The sequence below is a fragment of the Cantharellus anzutake genome (assembly GCF_015039405.1).
Source record: "Cantharellus anzutake strain C23 chromosome Unknown EI90scaffold_1, whole genome shotgun sequence".
In the NCBI taxonomy this organism is placed as follows: domain Eukaryota; kingdom Fungi; phylum Basidiomycota; class Agaricomycetes; order Cantharellales; family Hydnaceae; genus Cantharellus; species Cantharellus anzutake.
The window spans coordinates 2,861,065-2,887,337 of record NW_024066951.1 but is presented as its reverse complement, the minus strand read 5'-3'; the positions used below and the strand labels follow the sequence as shown (position 1 = coordinate 2,887,337).

The window sequence follows — 26,273 nt, the reverse complement described above, 5'->3', positions numbered from 1 at the left end:
CGTTGACAAGCCTGGTCCAATGATGGACTTTGGCCTCGTTCCGTTTACTGGAAGAGTGAACGATGATGGTCCACATTTTGCCGTAGTAGAAACATCGTTGAAAGTCATCGATTCTTAGCACTCGAACGCCAAAACATTCACCGTGGGTCTGGACTAGCTTGGATACTTGGGGTTAAATCTTCTGTAGACATGCTGTACTATACGCTCCACCAGGAGGTAAACACTCAAATCAAGATGTTCCGTTCACCAATTTTACCTTCGTCAACGCGGTAAAACCGCCGGCAGCATTAAGTACAGCCTTCCATCCACTGGACGTTATCGAAACGTCGGTACCGATTCCCCATACACCCGCCTTTTTCCCTTCAATCTCCGTCGTAAGCTCAACATACGATGCTGCCCGTACCTCAGAACCTTCTCCAATCGAATGCTCTGAGAATTCGCGAATAGACAACGGTGTCGGAGTGTTTAAGTGGGGCTGAATCGCATCAAGAATAGCAGAGAGAGGGCCATTTCCAACACCGGAAACCGTTTTTTCGACTCCGTCGAAGATGATGGCCCCACTAAATCGTCGACGTGTCTCATCAATCTTGGTGAGGTTGTGGTTCTTCAGTTTGAACCTCGTGTTTTCATCAGCTTGGGGGTAAGTCTTCTCAAATAATTCTGCTAGCTGCTCGCTGCTGACTTTTGACCACCCAGATGACTTGGCAGCAATACGAACAACATTGTAAAAATGAGCTTCCATACGGCGTGGAATGTCGTAACCGAGGTTGTTGAGTATGATGGACGCAATATCGGCCTGGCTTGACGGACTGTTGATACCAACAGAGAGGGAGATATCAGGCAATGGGCGGTCACCAATGAATTTGCTGACGGCACCCAGGACGGCATTAAGACCTGAGGCTACGATATCACGGTCAATACCGACGCCCCAAGTTCCGGCGCGAGCCTTATCCTTCAAGTCCATATCCGGAGTAACCAGTTCGACGTACGAAGCAGCCCTGACGCCAGTGCCTTCGCCAATGGCATGTTCGGAGTACTCTCGGATAATGAGATCTATGTCAAAATGTGACCGCAGCGCCGCAAGGAGAGCAGACAAAGGACCATTTCCTTCGCCCCGGATCACTCTTACACCCCCATCCACTACTATTTGACCCTCAAACCTTCTCCCTTCGGACGCCTCGTCAGAATCAGAATCATCTTGACTAGACTCTCTGAGTTCAGTCAGTGCAAAGGACTTGAGCACAAGACGGCGTGAATAATTGGATCCAAGACTGAAGGTGTCCTTGAACGCTTTGGTGATATCCTCGACAGTCATTTCCTTCGCGGTCTTATCTGAAATCGACTGCACAACCTGATAGAACGCGATCTGGAGGCGACGAGGCAGGTCGAGATGCAAAGCTTGTTTGATAAGGTAGGCAATGCCGCCCTTGCCCGACTGAGAGTTGACGCGAATGACTGCCTCGTAGGTGCAACCAAGGTCCGCAGGATCAATAGGAAGGTAAGGGATGTCCCAAAGCGTTTCCTGTTTTGTCGCCTTCAAAGCATTCTCTCGCTTTTCGAAACCTTTCTTGATCGCATCCTGATGCGAACCGGAGAATGCTGTGAAGACGAGTTCGCCAGCATATGGGTGCCTGGGATGTACCGGAATCTCGTTACAATCTGTAACGGTTTCCACAATGGAGTAGATATCCGAAAAATCAAGATTTGGGTGGATCCCTTGAGTATAGAGATTCAAAGCAAGCGTGACAAGGTCGACATTTCCTGTCCTCTCCCCGTTTCCGAGGAGACAGCCTTCGATTCTATCTGCTCCAGCCATTAAGGCTAATTCGGCAGCAGCAATACCAGTGCCTGTATTCGGAGTTCAGTTGGTTGGACATAAATGGGAGCAACACTGAGCACACACACCTCGATCGTTATGTGGATGAAGACTTATGACGATGTTCTCACGTTGGTTAACTTTACGACAGAAGTATTCTATCTATAAACATACGTGAGATCGACAACACAGGCTCAGAGATCGAGAGACACACTTGGTCGGCGTAATGGTTAGGCGTAGCAATTTCGACGGTTGCTGGCAAGTTGAAGATGATACGGTTCTCCCCACCATCAGCCCTCCCCCAAGCGTCGAGCACCGCGTTGCAAACTTCAATGGCGAAGTCCGGCTCGGTTTGGGTGAAAGTTTCGGGGCTGTATTCATACCTGAACTTGGTCCCATGAGTTTTAGAGACCTCGTCGGTCAACTGGCGAACTAGTTTGGTGTGCTCGACAGCTAGAGCGAGAGTTTGCTCTTTGCTGTGTCTAAAAACAACTTCTCTCCAAACTGGAGAGGTTGCATTATACATATGTATGATGGCCTTTTTCGCACCCGCTACAGAGTCAATGGTACGTTTGATGAGATCGGCTCGAGCAGGGGTAAGAACCTGTATTGTAGGATTTTCAGCGTCATATTCGGCCGAAACGGGTCCAACAACCGCCTCACTTGCAACCAAACATCATCCGGTACTTCTCCATTCTCGATCAATCCACGGACGAAGCCAAAATCTGTATCACTGGCAGCAGGGTACGCGACTTCGATTTCCTTGACACCAACTCTCACGAGTTCACGAAAAAATCGAGTTTTCTGGGCGATGGTCATTGGGTTTACTAGAGCTTGGTTGCCGTCACGAAGATCGGTCGATAACCATATTGGGGGGGTTGTAATACGGCCGTTAGGCCATTGTCGGTCAGGAAGGTGGATAGGTGTGTACGGTTTGTATTTTTTAGATGGATCGAGTCTACGGAAGGGTGGGTTCACCGGTCGGGTTCAAAAGAGCTCTTCACACAGTGAAAAAACGAGTCGGCTACTCACAGCATGGGCGTAAGTCCCTTTGAGATATAGACAGGCTCTGAAGAGAGGGGAAGATACTGTGGTGGAGGTAGAGAGTGGGGACGATCCAATATATAGCTAAAAGTGAGTCAGAAATGGGGAATAGCGTCACGAATCATGAGATCCATTTTCTTTTTCCGAATTGCCTCATGTCACTCATCCTGACCCTGAATCCAATTGCAACCCCAGTGCCATGGGGAGCATTAACTCTAGCATCGTATGCTTCTGCGGTCGCTCCTGGCATCTCGATCGAGACACGCTACGATACAGATGCTAAAAGTTTATCCTTGAATGACTCGACACTAGGCTCGGTCTTGACGGACTACTTTGAAATCCTCGGCGCGATTGCTCTAAGAGCTGGTCTGAATGACCATCTAGCGTTGGTAAGCCATCTGAAACTGTGATACAAAATGGATCCTTCGTCATCTTTACAATCGATGCACAACGTTCAATCGCCTTAGTCCTCGAAGTTTGTTGAAACCGCCAAAGCACTCTCGGGAAAACTTGGATTCACGGAACTTGCGACCCTTCTGGACGGCGTTGATGATCATCTGGCATATAGAACATACCTGACTGGTCACTCTCCTACGCTACCTGATTGGGCGGTGTGGGGCGCCATAAAAGGCAGCCTCCAAGCAATTGGCGTCCTGAAAAAGAATTCTCATATCCATCTTTCGCGATGGTATACGCACCTGGATAGCATCTCCTCTACCCAGGCAGTCTACACATCCCTGAATGAGGCAAAATCGTCAAAGAAAAAAGCTGCGACCGAATCTGCTACATTTGCTCTTGGACTCCCCGGTGCTGTCGAAGGAGGCGTCGTCACTCGCTTTCCACCGGAGCCATCTGGTTATCTGCACATCGGACACGCTAAAGCTGCTCTCCTGAACCAGCACTTTGCGAAAATGTACAAAGGCAAGATGATCGTTCGATTCGACGACACGAATCCTAGTAAGGAGAAGGTATGGTGAAGACTATGGGAGGGTTCAGAAGGATTGGACTGATTGATCGTTCCTTGCATGGCCAGTCGGAGTTTGAGGTGTCAATATTGGAGGACTTGGCCCTCCTGGGCATCGAAGGAGACCAGATTACACATACCTCTGACTATTTCTCCCATCTATACGAGCAGTGTGTCAAGCTCTTGACATTAGGGAATGCATATGCAGATGACACCGAGCAGCAACAGGTAAAGGCCCCTACTATAGTCCCTCCCTCTGTTCTGAGTCGATTTTCAGATGAGAGCAGAGCGTATGGATGGCATTGCGTCAAAAAGACGCGATTCCAGTGTCCAAGATAATCTTAGTAGATTTTCTGAGATGACAAAAGGATCAACTGAAGGCCAGAGATGGTGTATACGTGCGAAAATCAGCGTGGACGACCCAAACAAGGCTCTCCGAGATCCGGTCATTTACCGGGGCAATCCCTTGCCGCATCACCGGACAGGGTATGTCCTTATAGGCCCTAAGGAAAATTTTTCCAGAATCGCTAACATGAAGTTCCCTTCGTTAGGGACAAGTGGAAAGTCTATCCGACGTACGATTTTGCTTGCCCCTTGGTTGATAGCCTGGAAGGAGTTACTCATGCTCTTCGCACGAACGAATATCGAGATCGGAATCCTCAGTACCAGTGGATGCTTGATGCACTCGGTCTCCGCAAAGTGGAGGTCTGGGATTTCAGGTGAAATTTTTTTTTTACATTTATTATGAGGACCAAGCAAAAGACTGATCCTGTGCTTCAGTCGTATCAACTTCATTTACACCCTTCTTTCCAAACGGAAGTTGCACTGGTTTGTTGAAAACAAGCTCGTCTACGGGTGGGACGACCCCCGTTTCCCTACTGTGCGAGGTTAGAAATGCAACTGTATCCTATATTTCACGATACCGAGCATATTCTCCAGGCATAAGACGACGCGGATTAACGATAGAGGCGTTGAGAGCGTTCATGTTGGCTCAGGGACCCTCACAGGCTCAGATGCAAATGGAGTGGGACCAGATATGGACGACTAACAAGAAAATCATTGATCCGATCGCCCCACGATTCTGGTCACTGCACAAGGAAAGGCTGGTTCCTGTCACGTTGACAAATGGACCTACCGCGGAAGAAGTGAAAGATGTTCCAAAACACAAGAAGAACCCAGATGTGGGAACCAAAAAGACGGTGTATTCGTCGAAGATTTTTGTTGAACAAGAGGATGCTGTTTCCTTTGAGGATCAAGAGGAGGTAAAGTGTTCCTCTGATCCAACTTTTACTTGACTGACCCCATTAAATGTTGTTCGATTGCAGGTTACGCTCATGGACTGGGGAAATGCCTTCATCCGAAAGAAGGTCTTTGGGCCAGAGGGCGAGGTCACCTCGATTGAGGCAGAGTTGTTCCTCGAGGGTGACTTCAAGAAGACGAAAAAGAAAATCACTTGGCTACCACAGCCGACCGCCTCGCATCAACTTGTCAATGTCACGCTTCTCGATTACGACTACCTCATCACGAAGAAGAAACTTGAGGAGGATGATAATGTTGCCGACTTTGTGACCCCAGTGACTGAGTTTGCTGTCGAAGCCTTTGCGGACGCAAACGTGACGACTTTAAGGAAAGGTGACATTGTCCAATTCGAGCGGAAGGGTTACTACATTCTCGATTCTACCACCACGTCGACGGACGGAAATGGGGAGGGGCGCTTCAACTTTATCAACATTCCTGATGGCAGGGCTGCTGGAGTCGCCAGCAAGGCAACTCCTGGCGTTGCAGCACCTTTGGAGAAGAAAGTAGTGGCTGCTGGAGGATGGGGTAAAGATGCGCAGTTGAAATCGAAAGCTACGAAGGCTCTTTCTACCACGGGTAATGATCGTATCATTTTATCGGATGGAGATAGGGGTTTCCCCATACCGGTCACTACAAGTATGTACGATGTGCCTATACTTGCTGGAGCTATCGATCCCAAGGCGGACACGAAGATGTACGAAGTGGATAACGTGTATCATCCCAAGCCATGAAAGGTTCTTTTCGAGTTGGAATTTGATTACCATTATAAGAATTGTTTGATAACACATGCCCGACATCCCCACTGTCTCTGAAGTGACCGTTCGAATCGCACGGCCGAAGCTTATGTCAGCAGCCGTTAGGCACATATAAAAACCGCTAAAGTCCGGTTTTTTTTTTTCTTCTTTCAATCAGACGCGACAAACAGTTCCTACAAGTTGGCCCCACTTTTCCATAAGTACATTACCGACTTGCAGAGATTCACGCCGCGGAGAGTATTCTTTTATGTGGATCGTCCAGTTTTTTTTTACATAATGTCGACGTGTGAATGTGCTATCGTTCTGATTGTGATACGATCGCGTTGATGTTGGGCCCTCATACATTTCCCTCCTCTAAAAAGGTGTTTTTTTCGTTAGGAAATATGGATTCTTCGTCATTCAAATGCAATATCTTCTGTTCGGTGATTGTTGGGGAGGGGATTGTGTGATGTGCGTTAGGCCAGCGCTCATGCGAAGCTGAAGTGTTGGCATGGATGGGTTTTTTTTTTTCAATTGATGGTGACGCGGCCCTAGCAAGTCTCCCAACGCGTTCCTACAACTGCCTTGCATGGATGTCCCTCAGTTGTGTCGCCTCACTGTTGCCAGTGAAATCAATCTCTCCCAAACCGTGCGTCGAGCCCACGTCGACACGTAACCAAGGCCTGCGTCCATGCAACACAGTCACTCATTGATCAGAGTGTCGTGTCTCTGAGCACGGGATGAGGAAATGTGATTGCTATTGTACAGCAGGAGTATAAATACAAGCTGACTGATTCATTGCTGCGTTCCCCCCACTGCTTAGCGAGAAGGAGAGGTCAATCTAATTGTTTTACAGCTGTACAATGAAAAAATCCATTTGTATTAGCTGCCGTCGGCGACAGAGGGCCGATGACGACAACAGCAACAACAAAATCATCATCCTAGGAAATTCGTTACCTGCTCAGCTCATATCTCCCACTTCTCTATATACAGGCAACGTTACTGTAACATCGCTATTACACGAGCTTAATCCTTAATCTCTCAGTTAGGCAGGACTCCATCCCCTCGTAATCTTATATAGTAAGGTTCCTCAAACATTTCATGTTCCAACGTTTGATCTGATTGAAGACTTGTCCTGCTTTTCCAACCGTTCATATTATTCCCCAGCGCGCGCCAGCGAGGATTTCTGTCGACTCCATATCCACGTTTGTCATCAACATGCATGACCTCTGCAAATTCGATCGTGTTTGGGAGTCTCGATTTGTCCTCGTGTTTATCTCCTTTATGTACCGGCGGAAGAGCGTGTGCTCACTTCTCCGCAAGGTGAAGTTGGTCTATCATTGACAGGACCCTCTCTCTGCTGAACGGACGAATCTGAGGCTGGCCTTAACTCGCTGAGAGTACTGTTCTTCCAAAGCTGCCTTCATGTGCAATACCATGATGAGGTAACCGATCCATATGCTCGGTTGTGCAATCGCCTCGTGAAATTGAAGCGCCGCACAATTAACAGTCATGCACTATAGCCACATTTAGTCAAAGTAGTTGCAGCGCTAAAATAGTTATATATATTGACTTCCAATTTTGGCCTCTACACAACTTCCTCTCATTTTTGGACAACTACATGATCGACATCCAAGCCGCCGTTTTTTTTGCTGTAAAAGAAAAAGAAAAAGAAAAAAAGGGCGCTGTCATCATAATCCACAAGGCGTTGAAGCGTTAAATCGGATGCAGAGAGGCGAAAAAGAAGAACCTCAGCCGCAAGCAAAGTCTGAGCCATTTCTGCCATGCGGTAGGTTGTCTGGAAAGTGCCGGCCTCGAATTCATTGAAAGACCTGCTACACACACGCCTATCGTTGCAAATTCACTTGTCCATCACTTCCATTCTGAATCTATGCGAATGTATGCGCCATCACTCTCCTTATCTCAGTAGCCTCAGAGGCCTTCATACACACTCTTGTAACAACACCCTTCGTGTTTCTTGTCAACCGACGACAAGCTATGGCTTCCAGCAATCATCCAATTCTACTGAGTCCATCACATCCTAACAGCGGCGAACATTCTCCACACCAACGCGACCGCTCTGTCTCTGCCGCTCGTTCAATCGATATCGTCCCACTGCCCGCAGAAATCTCGATCTCTAGCAAAGCTCCTCCTAACAGCGCTGACATTGGTGATAATAACGGCGACAAGGCCGACAGTGAAGACGATGATAACTCGTTTGTGGCTCCTGAGGATGAAGAAGTCCCCTTTCATGAACGACCATGGTACAAACGACCTTCGGCATGGTGGATACTCCCAGTATTCGGTTTCGTGACGTGCTTTATGTTCATGACCGTCGCTGCGAAAACGGAAATCTACATTCGCCTTGTATGCGAAGCCTATAAGCCAGAAATCGCTTCTCCACTCGTCATCGACAATAATAGTAGTAGTAGTACTACTGAACCTGTCTTTATTGGCCGATCGACGTTTGTCCCATTTGGTGACTGGGGGATAAACTCTCAATATTATGACGTCAAAGTCCCCCGTCCTACATCGCAATGTCGTGCAGATCCGGAAGTCGGCCGTCGGGTCGCAGCGCTGGCTACCATGATCACTTTGACGTTGGGACTTTTTTCCGTTTTAACCACAGGTTTTTGGTCCAAAGTCAGAGAGGATTTTTTTTTTCTTCTTCTTCTTGTTGTTGGCCCCATTTTCAAGCAATTCTTATACTTACTAACTCCTCCCCCCCCTTCCCCAACCATTATTCTCTCGCAGCTTTCAGATAGTAAAGGGCGCACTTGGGTACTTAAAATTTGTGTCCTTGGAGCAGTCTTATCGTAAGTTTTTTTCTTTTTCGCGTGTTTTACTTGCAAAAATGCTGATTGGCCGTTCCTCTTTTTTTTTTTTTTTCTTTTTGGCCTGAGGGTATAGAGACATCAACTTCATCGCCGTCACGCTTTATTCTCGTCAGATTCCTGGAAGCTATAATCGATTCTTATGGAGCTCCATCGTTGATGGTAGGTACTTGCTAAAACCATTCGCCATGATATTTAACTCTTTTTTTTTTTTTTTGCGAAGGTTTGGCTGGGGGTAAGTAGTACTGTTCCAAGCACTGAGACGTTAGATGAAGCCCCTCCAATTCTTTACGTAGGAGCCGTGACGAGTTCGGCAGCGGCGCATGCATATATCAGCGATTGTGTCCATCCGACAGCGAGGTAAATAAAGTCACTCACTCACTCACTCATTCACTCACACTTCTTCTTTTGTCCCTTGGTCACTGTAAATCGTAATCAACTCGATTTTAGGTCACGCATGTTTTCCCTGTATTTGGGCATTCTCTACGTGGGGATGGCGGTCAGTCCAGCTCGTAAGTCTTAATGTTCCTAACTCCCTTTCTAATGCTATAATCTCACTCTCTTGATTCACCATACTATATTCGTCTCTCTCTCTCTCTCTCTCTCTCTCTCTCTCTCTCTTTCAAAAGTCGGCGGTATCGCCATTTCACGAACGGGAGATCTCCTCACCCCCTTTTATGCCGCTACAGCAGGCCACGTCGCTTACTTTCTTACCATGTTCTTCCTCGTTCCCGAATCGCTCTCCAAACGTCAAATGGTCATCACCGCGGAGAGGAGGAAAGCTGAAGCCGAAGCGAGCAAGGAGCGAATGATGATGACAACGACAGGAAACCCGCATGAGCATAAGGGTTGTAGTGGTAGTAGGGCGCGAGTGATGAGAGTTGTGAAGAGTACTTTGTTTGGGTTTCTGGAACCTTTGGTGGTGTTTGCTCCTCAGGCTGTCGATAGAGATCGAGATCGAGAGCGGGAGGAAGTTGGGAGTGGTCGGAAGAAGGATTGGAATTTGACGCTTATCGCTGGTGCTTCTGCATTTGTGTCATCTCTCGTCGTAAGTTAAGACGCACACACACACGGGGCTTGTTGTTCGGCTCGTATGGAGGTCTGTCTCACAATGGCCGGTTGGGGTCGGTGTTTTTAGGGCGCTTCACAATTCAAGTTCCAGTATGCTGCTGCGCTGTTTGATTGGACCTCGGAAGAGGTGAGTTTTTTTTTTTTTTTTTTAATTTTACCGTTACGCCTGGGATCGTTGATGAGGCTGATTTTTTTTAATTTTGTGCCCAAGATTGGATATTGGGTGACTGCTGTTGGAGTCACCCGGTCCGTCCATCTCGTCGTTGTGCTGCCATGTGAGTAGTCATCAAGAGTTGGTGATTGTCGTTGAAGTTTATACTTTTTTTCCTCCAATTTTTTTTTTCATTCCCTTCCAAAAAACAAAAAAAAAACAAAAAAAGTGATAATCAAGATTTTTGGTCCAAAGCGTGCTGACCTTCGTGATCAAGACATTGCACCAAACGACGATCGGAACGACTTAGACGCACACCACTCCCCCTCCGATGCAACTACTAGTAGCAGGGGCACTGAACGAACGCCCTTAATCCACCCATCTCGTCCTGGCGTGTCTTCACGTTTCTCACACGCCCATCATCATCATCATCATCATCATAACGTCGCATTCGATCTTCGTATCGCAAAGGGATCGCTCCTGGTAGATATGATTGCATACTTTTTGACGAGCTTGGCCCTCGAATCTAGGACGTTTAGCGTTGCGACGCTCCTTTCGTCGTTCGGGGCTGGATATGCACCGGCTGCTCAGAGTTTGGCGTTATCGCTCATGTCAGGGGGAGGAGGAGGAGGGAGTGGTGGTGGTGGTGATGCTGGGAAACTTTTCGGTGCTTTTGCGGTCATCAATTCTTTATCGTAAGCCAGCCAAGTTGTTGCTTTGAATATTTAATTTTGATGGTTGATGACTGGATGATTTCCTTAACACTAGATCACAAATCGCTGGACCAGCTATGTATGGTGCAACTTATATCCTTACGGTTTCTTGGTTTCCTCAGGGGATACTTTGGCTTTCTTTTCTCATTTCGTTCGTTGCCTTTCTGTCGTTCTCGTTTATTAGACATCCTCTCGCTCCGCCGCACGGTACTTATAATAAGGGCGTTCCTTAAGAGAGTCATAAATACCAGGCGTCAAGCCCCTGTACTAGTTAGTAGCTCTGAAATCGATTATGCAGTATGCGGGTGACGGAAGGTACATGACTGATGTTGTGCAATACATAATGCGGGGGCGGGAACTTGGTAAAACAAGAGGAAAGCAAAATGATCTGAGATGTGCGGTGACGTGACAAGCTAAGTCGAACGAGCCAACAGAGCCCCCGTGGATGACCTACATGTTATGTAGGTCGAGTCCGCCGATTCAATTTCTTCGAGGACGAGAACTTGCCAAATGTAGTACTGTAAGCGGAGTCCCGACGCTCTGCCGTATGCGTGCAGGTGAACTAGCGTGGGAGTTTTTAAACGCGTGTCTGAAACACAATTGAAGGGTCGCCGTTTGCACGCCCACAAAGAAAACGCGGTTATCCCCATGGATATCAATTCAACGCACATGGAGGACTCGTTCAACCCATGCACCCCCGTTTGGAATCCATGATGCGATTGACTGTCCAAACCCCCCCCCAACCCACCAGAATAACCCCAGATTTTCTATAAATGGCCATGCGACACCCTTTGGATTCCCCCCCCTTCCCCTCAGATAATAAGCTATGTCTTCGAGCAAAGATGATGCGAGTGGCCTGGGCGCACGTTCTCCATACCGGCGTGGTCATTCGACCGCTATTTCCTTTGATGTCGTCCCATCGCCCCAAGAAATTCGGATCTGCAGCGAGGCTCCTCTCAGTGCTGATAATACGCACTTGCTAGCTCCTGTAAAACAAGAAGCCCCAAGTCGACTGCGTGGCGGCAACGGTGATCATGAAGAAGAAGATGATGATGACTCGTCCATAACTTCCGAGGATGAAGACGGACGCCCATGGTACAAACGACCTTCGCCATGGTGGATACTCCTGGTATCCGGTTTCGTAACTTGCCTAACGTCAATGACCTTCGCCGCGAAAACAGAAATATTTATTCTCCTCGTGTGCGAAGAGTACAATCGGGAAATGGCCTTGCCGCTCGCCGCTCTGCCCATCGACAACAGCACTCATGGACCTCTCGATCATGGTACCTCCACTCCGCAGTGGCAGCAACAGCAACAGCGGCAGCAGCAGCCTTCAGCGACTGGGTTTAATGTTTTCTTTGGCGGCGATCCTAGGATGCCATCCCCTTGGTATGAAATGAAAATTCCCCGTCCTTCGTCGCAGTGTCAGGCAGATCCGGAAGTCGGCCGTCGCGTTGCAGAACTGGGAACGATGGTCGCTCTGACGTTGGGAATTTTTTCTGTGTTAACCACTGGATTTTGGTCGAAAGTGAGAATCCCGCCACCCCCCCCCCCCCCCTTCCCCAAATTATATTTCACTTTGGTCCATCCATCATTTCTCACTTACTCACTCCCGCAGTTGTCGGATAGCAAAGGACGTACATGGGTTCTTAGATTCGGCGTTCTCGGATCAGTCTTATCGTAAGCAATCCATCGTATATTCACTGCTTTCCCAACATGCCAATAATCGATGTGAGGTCAGAGACATCAACTTTGTTGCAGTCACGCTTCATTCTCGCAGGATTGCCGGCAGCTATGATCTATTCCTATGGAGCTCCATCCTTGATGGTAAGTCCCTTCATGAGCATTCTAGGCTGTTCACCGTGACGCTTACTATCTTCCCCCTCTTTCTTATGTAGGGCTGGCTGGGGGTACGTTTTCAAAGCGGATAAGTTAATGAAGCATCTAGTGAATTTCTTTCGCATAGGGGTCGTGACGAGGTCGGCGGCAGCCCATGCGTATGTCAGTGATTGCACCCATCCGACAGCAAGGTAAAGCTCTCCCCCCCCCGTATTCCGGTAATCAGTTATGTGAGCTCGATTCTAGGTCCCGTATGTTTTCTCTCTACTTGGGTATTGTATTCGTAGGGATGTCACTCGGTCCAGCTCGTAAGTTCGCGCCCCCCCCCCCATTCATCTCCAATGTTGCATCTTATTCACTCTTCCTCCATATTGCCCTTTGCCTCAAGTCGGGGGTATCATCACTTCGCGAACGGGGAACCTTCTTACGCCCTTCTACGCCGCTACGGCAGGCCACGTCGCCTACTTTCTTATCATGTGCTTCCTAGTTCCCGAATCGCTCTCTAAGCGTCAAATGGCCATCAGCGCCACCGCACAACGGAGAAAAGCAGTCGAAGATGCTACAAGTAGTAGTGATGAAATAGCCAGAGGGTCGTCGTCACTTGGAACCAGGGCGCGAGTGACGAGAGTTGCGAGGGCCTCTTTGGGGTTCTTGGACCCCTTGATAGTGTTTGCTCCCGTTGATAGGGGGGACCAGATGGGGAGTGGTTTGAGAAAGAACTTGGATTGGAATTTATCCTGTGTTGCTGGCGCTTCTGCGTTTGTGTCACTGCTTGCTGTGAGTGGGCACTGACTCTTTGTCTGTTCATGAAGATGATTGGTTTTCTTTTCTTTTTTCTTTTCCTTTCTTAGGGCGCTTCGCAATTCAAGATACAGTATACTGCTGCTTTATTTGACTGGTCCCCTGAAGAGGTGAGTTATATACCGACGTGCATCTCTGGACACATTGATATTAATTTTGTCAAAAGATTGGGTACTGGATAACTGCTCTTGAAATCTTTCGGTCCTTTTATCTTGTCATTCTACTGCCGCGTGAGTGAGATCGGCTGATAATTCGTTGCTGCTATTTGAACTTTGCTTGTACCTCCGAACCTGCAACTCTATCCCTCCCCCTCCGCAGTAATAACCAAGTTCTTTGGTTCAAGGCGTGCTGACTCACGTGTCAAAGATACCGCACCAGACTATCGTCGGGACCATACCGAGCGAACACCACTCATCCACTCGGCATCCCGTAGCGTCTCTCCCACCCCCTCATGTAACAACAACAACAACGACTCACGTCATGCAACTCATTATGACGTTGCGTTTGATCTTCTTATCGCAAAGGGATCACTGATCGTAGAGATGATCTCCGCCTTTTTGACAAGTTTGGCCCCTGGACCTAGGACGTTCAGCGTTGCGACGCTCTTTTCATCGCTCGGTGCCGGATTTGCACCTGTTCATCAGAGTTTGGCGTTGTCGCTCATGTCGAGGAGCGGTGGTACCGATGCTGGGAAGCTCTTTGGTGCTTTTGCGGTCATCAACTCTTTGTGAGTTGTTCATCTCCGTTACCTTAGTAACTCGTTATGTCTCTGATCATGGTGACTTTTTTGTTTTGTTTTGTTTTTTTTTTACTTTTACTTTTTCTTCTCCAGAGGGCAAATTGCTGGACCTGCGGTATATGGTGCAACCTACATTCTCACTGATTTCTGGCTTCCTCAAGGGATATTCTGGTTATCTTTCCTCATTTCCTCTGTTGCTTTCGTGTTACTCTTATTTGTTAGACTTGCTCCCGCCCCATCACACACTATTAGAAGTATTCCTTAGTAGACCCCGGTCATTTATCTTATATATATATGCCTATATCGCCCTTTCCATATTCCTCGACGACTGGAGATACAACTTAGCTGGAATGTACGCGCCCCTGAGGGGGCAGCCCCATTACAAGGTGTCTACGTTAAGGGCTAGCAGTAATTAATATTGCGCAGCAGGATGGAAATTCCGTAAAACAAGAGAAGCTCTAGCAAGACTGAGCACCCACAAAGAAAAAAAAAGCAAGGGGGAGGAACGAGCGAAAGTGAGGGTTGATCGGAACATGACCATTGACACGCGTCGCGCGACACGATCCGCCTGAACATGGGAAGGTTGCTTGTCAGCACTTCGAGCGAGTGGTGTTGTGTTACCGATCACAATATCAGTGAGCTAGAAATTTAAAAAAAGGTTTTTGGAGGGCCCATTCTCTGTTTCCTTGTCATTACGGTGAGCGATAGATCAAGACGAGTTGGCAGTACCTGGACGGAGCGGCTTGGTGGCTGTGCTGAGGCCTGGGATTCTGGAGAGTGCCGTATCACACATGGAGGACACATTGCTGGAGAAATGCCTCACGTCTGAACCCTTGCGACTGCATGCGCTATACATTCCTCATCGGAGTATTCTATAAATGCTCGTGCGACAACCCTTTGGTTCCCCCCTTAGATGATAAGCCATTATGTCTTTGAGCAACAATGCAGTGAGCCTATCGCATGCGGACTCCCCACGCCAGCGCGATCATTCAATCGCTCTTCCGTTTGATATTGTCTCATCGCCCCAAGAGATTCCCATCTACAGCGAGCCTTCTACCAGCGCTGATAACATGCATCTGCTAGCTCCCAAAGACAGATCCAGAGCCCCAAGTCGGCTACGGAACATCGTCGGCGACGGTGATAATGACGAAGAAGACGATAATGGCTCGTCCGTAACTTCTGAGGATGAAGATGAACGACCATGGTACAAACGGCCTTCACCATGGTGGATACTCCTCATATCTGGCTTTGCGACTTGCTTAACGTCAATGACCGTCGCCGCGAAAACAGAAGTCTTTATTCTCCTCGTGTGCGAAGAGTACAGACCTGGAGTTGCGCCTTTCGACAATAGTACTGGACCTAGTTACACCTCTGCTCCGTGGCAGCATCCAACATCTGATTTGAACGTTCTCTTTCGCAATGGGGGATTGCACCCTCAGTATGGAGCCAAAGTCCCCCGTCCTACATCACTGTGTCGTGCCGATCCGGAAGTTGGCCGTGACGTCGCGGAACTGGGAACGATGGTCGCTCTGGTGTTGGGAATTCTTTCCGTTTTAACCACCGGATTTTGGTCGAAAGTGAGAATCGTTCATTTTGTTTCTTCTGTCAGTTACCCACTCTCGTAGTTGTTAGATAGCAAAGGTCGCACATGGGTTCTTAGATTTGTTGCTCTTGGATCGGTCTTATCGTGAGAAAATTTTCCTCCTCACTCGCCCAAAATGATAATCCACGTCTTAACAGAGACATCAACTTCATCGCCGTCACGCTCCGTTCTCGCAGGGTCGCAGGCAGCTATAATCGATTTGTATGGAGCTCCATCGCTGATGGTGAATCTCTCCATATATACTCGGGGCTATTCACCCTGACGCTTGCTATCTTCCCCCCTTTACGCAGGACTGGTTGGGGGTAAGTGTCTTATGCCGATTAGGTAACAAAGCATCTAGTGAACCCTCAGCGCTTCTTCTATGTAGGGACCATGACGAGGTCAGCGGCAGCGCATGCCTATGTCAGTGATTGCACCCATCCGACAGCGAGGTAAATTCCCGTCCAACCGCTTGTCCATGTTCAGGTAAATATTGTGAGCCCGGTTCCAGGTCTCGTGTGTTTTCTCTCTACTTGGGTATTGCAGTTATAGGGCTATCAATCGGTCCAGCCCGTGAGTCCTTCACTTCTAGTGTTGCATCTCATTCACTTCCTTTCATGATGCCTCTGCCTCAAGTCGGAGGTGTCATTATCTCACGAACAGGTAACCTTCTTACGCCTTTCTACGTTGCTACAGCAGGCCACGTTGTCTACTTTCTTGTTGTGTGCTTCCTGGTTCCCGAATCACTCTCTAAACGTCAAATGACCATCATCACAGAGAGGAGAAAGGCAGAAGATGATTTGAGCAGGGAGGAGATAACCAGAAGCTCACGTAGGATTGGGTTGCGAGTAGGGAGGGTTGCGAGAGCTTTGGGGGGGTTTCTGGAGCCTTTGATGGTGTTTGCTCCTGTTAATAGGGAGCAGAGTGGGAGCGTTCGGAAGAGGGATTGGAATTTACTGTACATTGCTGGTGCTTCTGCGTTTGTGGCATTGCTTGTTGTGAGTGACATTGACTATCTGATCGTGACGATGGGCCCTCAGCGGCCTGATGGTTCGCTTTAGGGCTCTCCACAGTACAAGTTCCAGTATACTGCCGCTTTATTTGATTGGACCTCTGAGGAGGTAGGTTATACCGTCTTGCATACTTTCAGGATTTTTGATATTGATATTGGTTTGTCAAGATTGGATATTGGGTGAGTGCTGTTGAAGTCGTCCGGTTTTTTCATCTCGTCATATTACTGCCGTGTGAGTGAATGGATGAGACCATTCGTTCCCGCTAATAATCAAACTTTGCTTTTACTCCTCCAAAACTACAATTATATTCCCCTAGTAATAACCAAAATTTTTGGTCCGAGGAATGCTGACCTTCGTGCCCAAGATGTCGCATCAGGCGATCAGAACCAATCCACCACGAGTGGCAGCCCCGAACAACCACCACACATCCACTCATCTCGTAGCGACTCTCCTGACCCCTTATATAACTCAGGTGTCAGCTCACGGTACACAACCCATAACGCCCTGTTCGACCTTCGCATCGCTAAGGGATCACTGATGGTAGAGGTGATCACCTCCTTTTTGACGAGTTTGTCCTTCGGACCTAGAATGTTCTGTGTTGCAACGATCCTTTCATCGTTCAGTGCCGGATTTGCACCTGGGTATCAGAGTTTGGCGTTGTCGCTTATGCCAAGAGGGAGTGCTGATGCTGGGAAGCTCTTCGGTGCATTTTCAGTTATCCATTCGTTGTGAGTGTTCTCCGTCGCCTCAATAGTTATGTCTCTGATAATGGTCATGTTTTTATTCTATTCCTATAGGGTACACATTGCTGGACCTGCCGTATATGGTGCAACCTACATCCTGACCAACGTCTGGCTTCCTCAAGGGATATTTTGGCTATCTTTTCTCATTTCCTCTGCTGCTCTCGCACTGTTCTCGTTCATTAGACTTCCACCCGCTCTGCCGCACACCAGGGGCATTCCTTGAGGATTTGGTCCATTGCCTTGCTGCAATATATATGACTGTCTGAATCGCCCTTTCCGTATTTCTTCATGACTGAAGCTAGAGTGTACATGCCGCCGAGGGTACAGCCTCATTACCGGAGCGTTAACGGTTACCAACCGCTCTGAAACTGTGCGGGTGACGGAATGTAACCGATACTATGCAACAGCGCGGAAACTCAGCAAAACAGTAAGAGAGGATGTGTGGCGCCAGGCGACAAATCGAACGAGCGAGAACTGGGTCGAAGGAGATGGACCGAGGTGTCCAGTTCTGACACTGACATGGTCAAGCAATATCCGGGATAGTTAATTGCGCCCTTCGAGGACGAACTTGCAAACATTTCAAATGGGTACTGTCTAAATATACGTGGTCCATCACGCTCTATATATCCTTCCTTAGATGCTAAGCTTATGCATGTCTTCGAGCAAGGATGCCCTCCCTTTGATATTTTTCTTATCGTCTCAAGAAATTCCGAACTACAGGGCTCCTATCAGCGTTAATAACACGCATACACTAGCTCCCAAAGTCGTAAAACAAGAACTGTCATCAACGGTGATAATGACAAAGACGGTGATGACTCGTCTATAACTTCTGACGATGGAGATGAACGACCATGGCCCTCGCCATGGTGTACACTCCATCACTGGTTTTGTGACCTGCTTAACGTTAATGACAATCACTCCAAAAAAATAGATACTGTGACAGCATTCAACATGTAGTTATGAGGCTGGAGTTCTCCATCCTACATCGCAGTGTCGCGCAGATCCGGGAGTTGGTCGTCACGTCACAAAACTGGGAAGGATGATCACTCTGGTGTCGAGAATTTTTTCTGTTCTTGACCACTGGATTTTGGTCAAACGTACCCCCCTGAGAAATGGTCACCCTGTGAGAAGTGGCCACCCCGTGCGACATGGGCAAAAGCTCGGCCATGGGGAACCCTCATAACAAAAGTAGCCTGGTTTATCTCGCTGCAAAACACCACCATGTTAATGTCACACATATGCGCCCTTTCTGTTGTTGCGGCAGCCCGACACCACACAAGGACAAAGGGGGGCGCGGCCTCAGGCAAAGCGTCAGAGGCGCTAGTTTTACGTTCACACTTTCCTTTGTTGTTATCTTTGCTATCCACTTGGATAGACCACAAGTAGGGCAAGGATTATCCGAGTGCGATGCTCGACATCGCGCTCTAGGACTGTACATTACACCTTTACCCAAAGAATGCTTGATATCGCGCTCTAGCTCGACTTCACACTCCCTTTCGCCCGAGTCTTCTCTGAGCTGTTAGGACTTTCCGTATCCCTTGATGACTGAGGCTACAACTAGAGTGTATGCCGGTGAGGATATACTTAGCTTTATTTCTCCCTTAACGGCGACCAGTAATGGTTAAATGGCGTGGACAATAAGTCAGAACCTCCGTAAAACAAGAGAAGCCCTCTGGTGGCAAGAAGCGTCAAAAGAGGCCGAGGTGATCAGCACATGACTTCGGACTAGGTACCGTGGTTCGGTTTGGTTCGGTTCAGAGGCGGGATTTCGCGAACCTGACCCGGTTCGAAAAGGGGGTGGCCAATGGTTCAGTTCGGGTTCGAACCGGTACTTTGCTTCACAAAAAGATCGAAGCCATATCAGTATCCTAGTACCAGCACAGTAAGATGCTTATGAAAGTAAAAATCCATTTATTTTTTTCTCAGACATCCCCATTCTACTCTGTTGAGGTCCACTATATATATTATATGATTGACAGCGTACAAAATAATACATTTCCTCACTGAAATGGCATGCAGACGGAGTCAGGTCATCACCCAATTTATGAAGCGGTTCGGTGATTTGAATTGGTTCGAATATTGAGATGGTTACGAAAACTAACATAGCGGATGAGTGTGGTATAAACCAGTGCTGGCGTTGCCGCATGCAGGCAGAAAACTGTGATTGAAAGTGAGCAAACATTAAGAGGCTGGTCACCCGCCTAAGCAAATGTTTTGTCGGAAACGCGAATATTAAGGTTAAATTTTAACTCGCAATATTAATCACGTGCCCGCCGTTGGATGGGGGATTTCGGAAAGTGCCGCACGGCTGGCGATCCCATCAATTCAGTGCACATGGAGGACACATTGCTAGAGAAATTTCTTGACTACAACTTCCGTTCCGAACCCTTGCGACTACATTACAATATACAATCCCCATCAGAGTACTCTATAAATGTCCTTGCGACAACGCCTTGGACCCCCTTAGGTGATAAGCTATGTCTTCGCGCAATGACACTCTGAACCTATCGCATGCGAACAGCGGCGCACGCTCTCACGATCGTTCGAACGCCCTTTCGTTTGATGATGTCCCATCGGCCCAAGAAATCCCGATCAGCACCGATCACAAGCATTTGCCAGCTCACACCAAAATCGTAAAACAAGATAGATTCAGAGCCTCAGGTCGGCCACGGAATATTGTTGACAATGATGATCACGACGACGAAGACGGTGATGGCTCGACCGTAATTTCTGAGCTTGAGGATGAACGGCCATGGTACAAACGACCTTCACCATGGTGGATACTCCTCATGTCTGGTTTTGTGACTTGCGTAACGTCAATGACCGTTGCCGCGAAAACAGAGATCTTTATCCTCCTCGCGTGCGAAGAGTACAGAGGAATTGCTTCCCCGCTCACCGCTCTGCCCATTGACAACAGTAATAGACCTATTTCTCCCGGTCATACTTCCGCTCCGTGGCAGCGTCCAGAATCGAGTTTTACTGTTTTCTTTGGCGATGGGGGAATGCCCCCTCAGTATGAAGCCAAAATTCCGCGTCCTACATCACAGTGTCGGTCAGATCCGGAAGTTGGCCGTCGTGTCGCGGAGCTGGGAACGATGGTCTCTCTGGTGTTGGGACTTCTTTCTGTTTTGACGACTGGATTTTGGTCAAAAGTGAGGATCCTCCCCCTGGCTTTATTTTCCATTATTTTTTACCCACTCTTGTAGCTGTCAGATAGCAAGGGACGCACATGGGTTCTCAGATTTGTTGCTCTGGGATCGGTCTTATCGTCAGTAATCTTTCCCATTTACTCACTCCAAACGACGACCGGCTGTCTTTCTTGTGAGGACAGAGACATCAACTTCTTCGCCGTCACGCTTCATTCTCGCAAGATTGCCGGCGGCTATGATCGATTCGTATGGAGCTCCGTCGCTGACGGTGAATCCCTCCATACATATTCTGAGTTATTCCCTTGATGCTTACTATCTTCCCTCCTTTTGCGCAGGGCTGGTTGGGGGTAAGTGTTCAAGGGAGATAAAGTAATGAAGCAACTAGCGAATCCCTCAATGCCTCTTTTTCATAGGGGCCATGACGAGGTCGGCAGCAGCGCATGCCTATGTCAGTGATTGCGCCGACCCGACAGCCAGGTAAATCTTCGTTGTGCATGTTCAGGTAATCAACTCTATGAGCTCGATTGCAGGTCCCGTATGTTCTCTCTCTACGTGGGCATTGGACATGTAGGGATGTCAGTCGGTCCAGCTCGTAAGCTCGCGGCCCCATTCGCCTCCAATGTTGCATCTCATTCACTTCCCTCCATGGGTGTCTCTGCTTCAAGTCGGGGGTCTCCTTATTTCACGAACAGGAGACCTTCTTACGCCGTTCTACGTTGCTACGGCAGGCCACGTTGTCTACCTTCTGATTATGTGCTTCCTAATTCCCGAATCACTCTCTAAGCGTCAAATGGCTATCACCGCAGAGAAGAGAAGGGCAAGAAATGATGCGAGTAGGGAGATAGCTAGAAGCTCACGTCGGACTAGCGTGCGAATAAGGAGGGTTGCGAGGGCTTTGGGGGGGTTTCTAGAGCCTTTGATGGTGTTTGCTCCTGTTCATAGAGAACAGAGTGGGAGTTATCGGAAGAGGGATTGGAATTTACTGTGCATTGCTGGCGCTTCTGTATTTGTGACATTGCTTGTTGTGAGTGGTATTGACTGTCTGCTCGTGGCGATGGGGTCTTAGTGGCCTGACGGTCCACTTTTAGGGCGCTCCGCAATTCGAGTTCCAGTATACTGCCGCGCTATTTGATTGGACCTCTGAAGAGGTGAGTTATATCCCCAGACGTACGCTTCCAGGATCTTTGACATTGATGTTGGTTTGTCAAGATTGGGTATTGGGTAGCTGCTGTTCAAGTCGTCCAGTCTTTTCATCTCGTTGTTTTACTGCCGCGTGAGTGATCGGCTAATCGTTCGTTGCTGCTCATAATTGACTCCATTCTCCTTAGTGATAACCAAGATTTTTGGTCCAAGACATGCTGACTTGCATGTCCAAGATGTTGCACCAGACGATCGGAACCACACCAACGCGGCGAGTAGCAACATGGAACGGGAACCGCTCATCCATTCATCCGGTGGCGTCTCTCCTGCCCCCCCACGTAACTCGCGTCTCAACTCGCGTCATGCAACTTATAACGCTGCGTTCGATCTTCGTATCGCTAAGGGATCACTGATCGTGGATATGATCTCTGCCTTTTTGACAAGTTTCGCCCCCGGACCTCGGACATTCAGTGTTGCAACGCTCCTTTCGTCGCTCGGCGTCGGATTTAAACCTGTCCATCTGAGTTTGGCGTTGTCGCTTATGCCAAGGGGCAGTGCTGATGCTGGGAAGCTCTTTGGTGCATTTGCAGTCATGAGGTCTTTGTGAGTGTCATCCCCACGAGTAGTTATGGTTCTGATTATGGTGATGCTTTTATTTTGATCTTTTCCAGGGGCCACATTGCTGGATCTGCCGTATTTGGTACAACCTACATTCTGACTCATTTCTGGCTTCCGCAAGGGATATTTTGGCTATCCTTTCTCATTTCTTCTGTTGCTCTCATGCTGTTGTCATTCATTAGACTTCCTCCCGCTCTACCACATAGCGCGGGCGTTCCCTAGCAATTTGTTCTCGGTGTCCAATAATTCAAATTTTTAAATTACCCTCATCTTTCTTTGCGTCCTTGCCCGTCGCCCGCATATCGCCCCGCACACCTGATTCCCTTGCCGATCATTCGCAGATACCGGCCGCGTTCCGTTCGAACCACTGTGCCAATACCGATTTCTCTTGTGGGTGCACACTGAGCAGTTCGCACTTGCACCCGGGCACACTGGCAAGAAAATTCGCATTATATTGCACTGACCCAGTCGTCTTTCAAATTTTATCCACAACTTCGCAGTGCTAAGGATGTCGGTGTCTAGTCTTTGACCATCTCTACGAGTAGAGATCACTACTTGTTCCGCTTTAATTTCGTCTTATGATAAGTACTCTCTGGTAGACAGGTGACCAGCCTCTCTTTAACGGGAATTCTCTGAACCCGGATCCTGCTTCGTTACATTCCTTCCACTGCACTCGCTTAGACGGCAAGGCCAACGCGATGACACCTATTCCAACAACTCAAAACCATTGTGTGCCATTTGTGCGGTGGCCTTTACATAAATACAGCGATAGATAAGAATAGAAATTGGAGACTATTTGTGAGTAAGCTTAACGACCTGGCCGTGGGAACATGTAAAATGAAGTGGTGGAAATATCATACCCTCTCACCTCTTCCTGCCTGCCTGCCAGCGCGATAACCCATCCCGTCCCGAGCTCCGTATCCCGTCGATTTTTCATGTGCGACACTCAGCGGGGATACTCAAGCGGTGAAAGATCTTTCCGCATAACATTGTAACCGCGCGGTGATATAAGTATCTAAGGAAGATGAAGCGGTATAATATCTGCGGAAGATGAGTACGGTGCACATCCCGGCGCGTCGGCATGTCTTGCTCATCCAACGCTGTTTTCAGTGCATCGTCGACTCTTCGCACGTTAGCAGGTTGCACTCAATTCAGATGTACTTGAAACCCACGGCGATACTGCATGCCAGGTAAGTTGGTGCCACATACTAACCTTGAGCCCGATCATAACCGCAATCACTGAAGCCGCTGAAAAAGAATTGCGAGATGCATATGTTCCAATCTCCTACCATAATTGAGCTGTGCAATCCCACTCAAGAAGCGATATACTACTTACATCCATCAAAATGCAGAGGATATGTCCGGGGGACGCATCGAGTCACGCATCCTTATGATGGCTGCTTAATCTATTCCCCCGACAAACAAGCTGAATCTATAAAATAGTCATATCTTAACAACACCGATTAGGAACATCCAGCCAACGCAATTCAAGAGGTTTCACAGTTGTCCTCCGCGCAACTGAGATCCTGTGTCAGGGCTCGGGGGTACCTTTACGTTAATGTCTTGAGTCTGGAGAAGTGGACTTAAGGTATTGCGGAGGCTGCTCAGCCAACCAATGGTTGGGATACCACGACGAGATGTGTTTGTTCATTTGAGTGTCTGCCATTCGGATCCGCCACCAGCGTCTCGCTATAATCAACCTGCTGCCTTACCACGTGCATCGCGTGACACACTCAACACTAAGACTGTTGGTCCGTCGAACAGGAAGGCAATATCTTTTCAAACACCACAAAAATCTTGGTTTCAGTCAGCGACCATTTCAACTACCGCTGGATCCACCCCACTCCCACAAACTGATCGCGGTCTCGTGGACTTAACAAGGTCCAGATGCAAGGACAATGTCAAAACCGCCTCGCTGTAGAACTGTCAGTTTCGCATTCAGACAATTGGAGGCACAACACCCCTGGCCAGATAGCATGTGATTCGCAGCCGTCCAATGCTATCCTCGGGGGTAACAAGAGTGAGTCTCTTTGAAACCGACGCACTTGTGGACCCCAAATATTTGTCTTGTTTTTCTTAGAGCCAAGCTTCTTCGTCTTCATCTCGCCTCCCTCATAAACAGGTGACCAGCCTATATTAGAATCCTCAGTGGATCAGAGAACAACTGTGACCTGCTGTGGAATCTGGTCTTCTATGTCCTGGATACCATGGATTCCCAGGCATCCTCGCAATTAAATCTTGAGGTCTATATTAATGGAGGCTGATAACCTGCCTAATCTTGAGGCGGGAGCGCTCTTGGAGGGACATCCCATTATCAGGATTGCGTTAAGTAATGCGGAAATGAGGACAGTAAGTGCACTAGTGATATAAACATAGGAGTCCATGATCAGGGGTGAGAGAGAGCCATGGTGGGCACACGCCCAATGTGAGGAATACGACTCGGAAATTTGGCGACAGACACCGCCAGTCCGTCGGGACTGTTTCCCGACAATCCGAACATGAAAGGCAAGCTTTGCCTTGGCCAGGTCCACGGTTGCTAGGCTTCTGGAAGCAGATATAGACAGTTTCCGTGGATTGAATGCAAGACGCAAGGCGGTGCTGGACCCTGAGACGCTGTAGAATAAATCACCCTTCAGCCATCTGACTCGCGGCGCAGAGCAGAAATTCCTGGCAGGGCAATCACAACACGGAACGCTTGACTGAATTGAGACTGTGGCAATGCCGCTGGCTTCTCCCGGCTGTGCCCGCGTGACTTGTGGGAACTTTCTATGAATCAACACCCATTGGAAATTCTGTTATTCGCGTCCACTTTATAACACTTCGGGCTATCTCACACGATGTCTTGCCATCCTTGATCGGTGGCTGAAGTTCAACATGAAACTAATAGTTGTCACCATTCTTCGCTTATCACAGCAGAATCACCCGGTCAGTTGAAGAAAGGGGTTTTTTTTCGATGTTATTGCCGCAAACGGTCCGAGCCTTTGTGTTCAGTCAAAGGGATTGCATCCACGCAACACCGCTGAGAGCTTTTCTCCCTACCACATACATACCCCTTATCACTCCGTTTTCCTGCAAGAAGGGTCCATGAAAAAAGGAGTCACCGATAACCGCCAAGCCAAGGGCAGATTCCGCGCCTGAAGATCTTTGGACACACCCTCTGTAAGCCATTTGATGTGTTAGTCATCCAGACTGCTAGGTGAGTTCTGTTAGCAATCCGTTGTTCACTTCTCAACCCCACTATCCTTCACTAGGCTCTCACATGCAGCGGTTTTTCAACTCGGGCCCTATGCAAAACGAAACGAAGGATCGTCACCGTCTTTTTGTGGCGCTCTATGATGCTGGCAAGGGGAAGGAACCTTATTGGGAGCTCGCTGTCATTCCAAAATCCAGTATGGCACCCATGCTTTGGCACCCACCACCCCAATCGCGCAATGGACACCTGGTGCCTGGTGACTATTCGCCGCGGATGGTCGAGGGTGGCGCATATACAGTTTTCAGCATCGTCAGGAACGCCTTTATTGACCAGCGAACCGGTCAAGTGATGGATTGGCAGGTCCAGCAGCGCAATGTCAAGAAACCTGAGGATGAACCTTCCCTTATTTGTATGGTCCTCATCGCAAAAGTGGTGCGGAGTAAAATTGGCCTGTTGCAAAAAATTATACCGAATACGAATGTTCCTCCTGCTGGCTCTGGTGCCAACGCAGATGGCTGGCACCCTTGCTCATGGATTGAAGGAGTGATCAGTGCTTTATGTGACCACGACCCGCAAATCATCGATCATGCCGCAGTGATGATGGAGGGCGCTAATGACCTTTACGAGTGTGTAACTCCGATTTCAATATTCTTTCCCTTTCGGGCCTGACACTGCCTTCATTCGACATTCAGGACGGTCAAAGCGCGTTATTACTCATTCCGAGAGCAGAGAATCAACAACAAACAAACATTCACATACGAAAGGTTTACCTTTGTGACTAACGGATGGTTTGCGAAACATGGCTCATTTCATCGTTGATCATGGTCCTT

The 26,273-nt window shown here is 48.4% G+C and overlaps 7 protein-coding genes across 7 annotated transcripts; 6 read left to right on the top strand and 1 right to left on the bottom strand.

The window, feature by feature from the left end:
- Positions 1 to 104: 104 nt before the first annotated feature.
- Positions 105 to 2,978, bottom strand: EI90DRAFT_66096 (2-isopropylmalate synthase). Its single transcript, XM_039067923.1, has 5 exons — positions 2,849 to 2,978; positions 2,492 to 2,774; positions 2,031 to 2,420; positions 1,906 to 1,978; positions 105 to 1,848 (listed from the first exon to the last, which is right to left on the bottom strand). The coding sequence occupies exons 1-5, from the start codon at positions 2,851 to 2,853 to the stop codon at positions 230 to 232; spliced, it is 2,370 nt and encodes a 789-aa protein (XP_038924172.1). The 5' UTR covers positions 2,854 to 2,978; the 3' UTR covers positions 105 to 229.
- EI90DRAFT_3029080 (glutamate-tRNA ligase) lies at positions 2,974 to 5,915 on the top strand. Its single transcript, XM_039058096.1, has 8 exons — positions 2,974 to 3,249; positions 3,328 to 3,828; positions 3,894 to 4,052; positions 4,102 to 4,310; positions 4,376 to 4,543; positions 4,605 to 4,711; positions 4,764 to 5,086; positions 5,150 to 5,915. Exons 1-8 carry the CDS (start codon positions 3,016 to 3,018, stop codon positions 5,852 to 5,854), a joined length of 2,406 nt encoding a protein of 801 aa, XP_038924171.1. The 5' UTR covers positions 2,974 to 3,015; the 3' UTR covers positions 5,855 to 5,915.
- A 1,750-nt stretch (positions 5,916 to 7,665) lies between these two features.
- EI90DRAFT_2964206 (major facilitator superfamily domain-containing protein) lies at positions 7,666 to 10,938 on the top strand. The gene is made up of 11 exons (XM_039055479.1): positions 7,666 to 8,500; positions 8,612 to 8,673; positions 8,768 to 8,853; positions 8,915 to 8,926; positions 8,988 to 9,051; positions 9,142 to 9,203; positions 9,321 to 9,739; positions 9,830 to 9,889; positions 9,974 to 10,037; positions 10,143 to 10,608; positions 10,682 to 10,938. The coding sequence occupies exons 1-11, from the start codon at positions 7,856 to 7,858 to the stop codon at positions 10,857 to 10,859; spliced, it is 2,118 nt and encodes a 705-aa protein (XP_038924170.1). The 5' UTR covers positions 7,666 to 7,855; the 3' UTR covers positions 10,860 to 10,938.
- A 216-nt stretch (positions 10,939 to 11,154) lies between these two features.
- On the top strand, positions 11,155 to 14,436 carry EI90DRAFT_3029070 (major facilitator superfamily domain-containing protein). Its single transcript, XM_039058095.1, has 10 exons — positions 11,155 to 12,154; positions 12,245 to 12,306; positions 12,368 to 12,453; positions 12,593 to 12,656; positions 12,712 to 12,773; positions 12,854 to 13,242; positions 13,317 to 13,376; positions 13,433 to 13,496; positions 13,585 to 13,993; positions 14,099 to 14,436. Exons 1-10 carry the CDS (start codon positions 11,453 to 11,455, stop codon positions 14,268 to 14,270), a joined length of 2,070 nt encoding a protein of 689 aa, XP_038924169.1. The 5' UTR covers positions 11,155 to 11,452; the 3' UTR covers positions 14,271 to 14,436.
- Positions 14,437 to 14,931: 495 nt separating this feature from the next.
- Positions 14,932 to 17,566, top strand: EI90DRAFT_3115030 (uncharacterized protein; the record flags this gene model as incomplete). Its single annotated transcript, XM_039062743.1, has 10 exons — positions 14,932 to 15,582; positions 15,631 to 15,692; positions 15,746 to 15,831; positions 15,899 to 15,910; positions 15,976 to 16,039; positions 16,099 to 16,585; positions 16,649 to 16,708; positions 16,768 to 16,831; positions 16,917 to 17,328; positions 17,398 to 17,566. The coding sequence occupies 10 exons, from the start codon at positions 14,932 to 14,934 to the stop codon at positions 17,564 to 17,566; spliced, it is 2,067 nt and encodes a 688-aa protein (XP_038924168.1).
- A 2,254-nt stretch (positions 17,567 to 19,820) lies between these two features.
- Positions 19,821 to 22,472, top strand: EI90DRAFT_3011034 (uncharacterized protein; the record flags this gene model as incomplete). Its single annotated transcript, XM_039056433.1, has 11 exons — positions 19,821 to 20,495; positions 20,550 to 20,611; positions 20,675 to 20,760; positions 20,828 to 20,839; positions 20,906 to 20,969; positions 21,023 to 21,084; positions 21,185 to 21,516; positions 21,581 to 21,640; positions 21,702 to 21,765; positions 21,821 to 22,235; positions 22,304 to 22,472. 11 exons carry the CDS (start codon positions 19,821 to 19,823, stop codon positions 22,470 to 22,472), a joined length of 2,001 nt encoding a protein of 666 aa, XP_038924167.1.
- Positions 22,473 to 25,536: 3,064 nt separating this feature from the next.
- EI90DRAFT_3115028 (uncharacterized protein) lies at positions 25,537 to 26,225 on the top strand (the record flags this gene model as incomplete). The annotated part of the gene is made up of 2 exons (XM_039062742.1): positions 25,537 to 26,073; positions 26,136 to 26,225. 2 exons carry the CDS (start codon positions 25,537 to 25,539, stop codon positions 26,223 to 26,225), a joined length of 627 nt encoding a protein of 208 aa, XP_038924166.1.
- Positions 26,226 to 26,273: the final 48 nt, after the last annotated feature.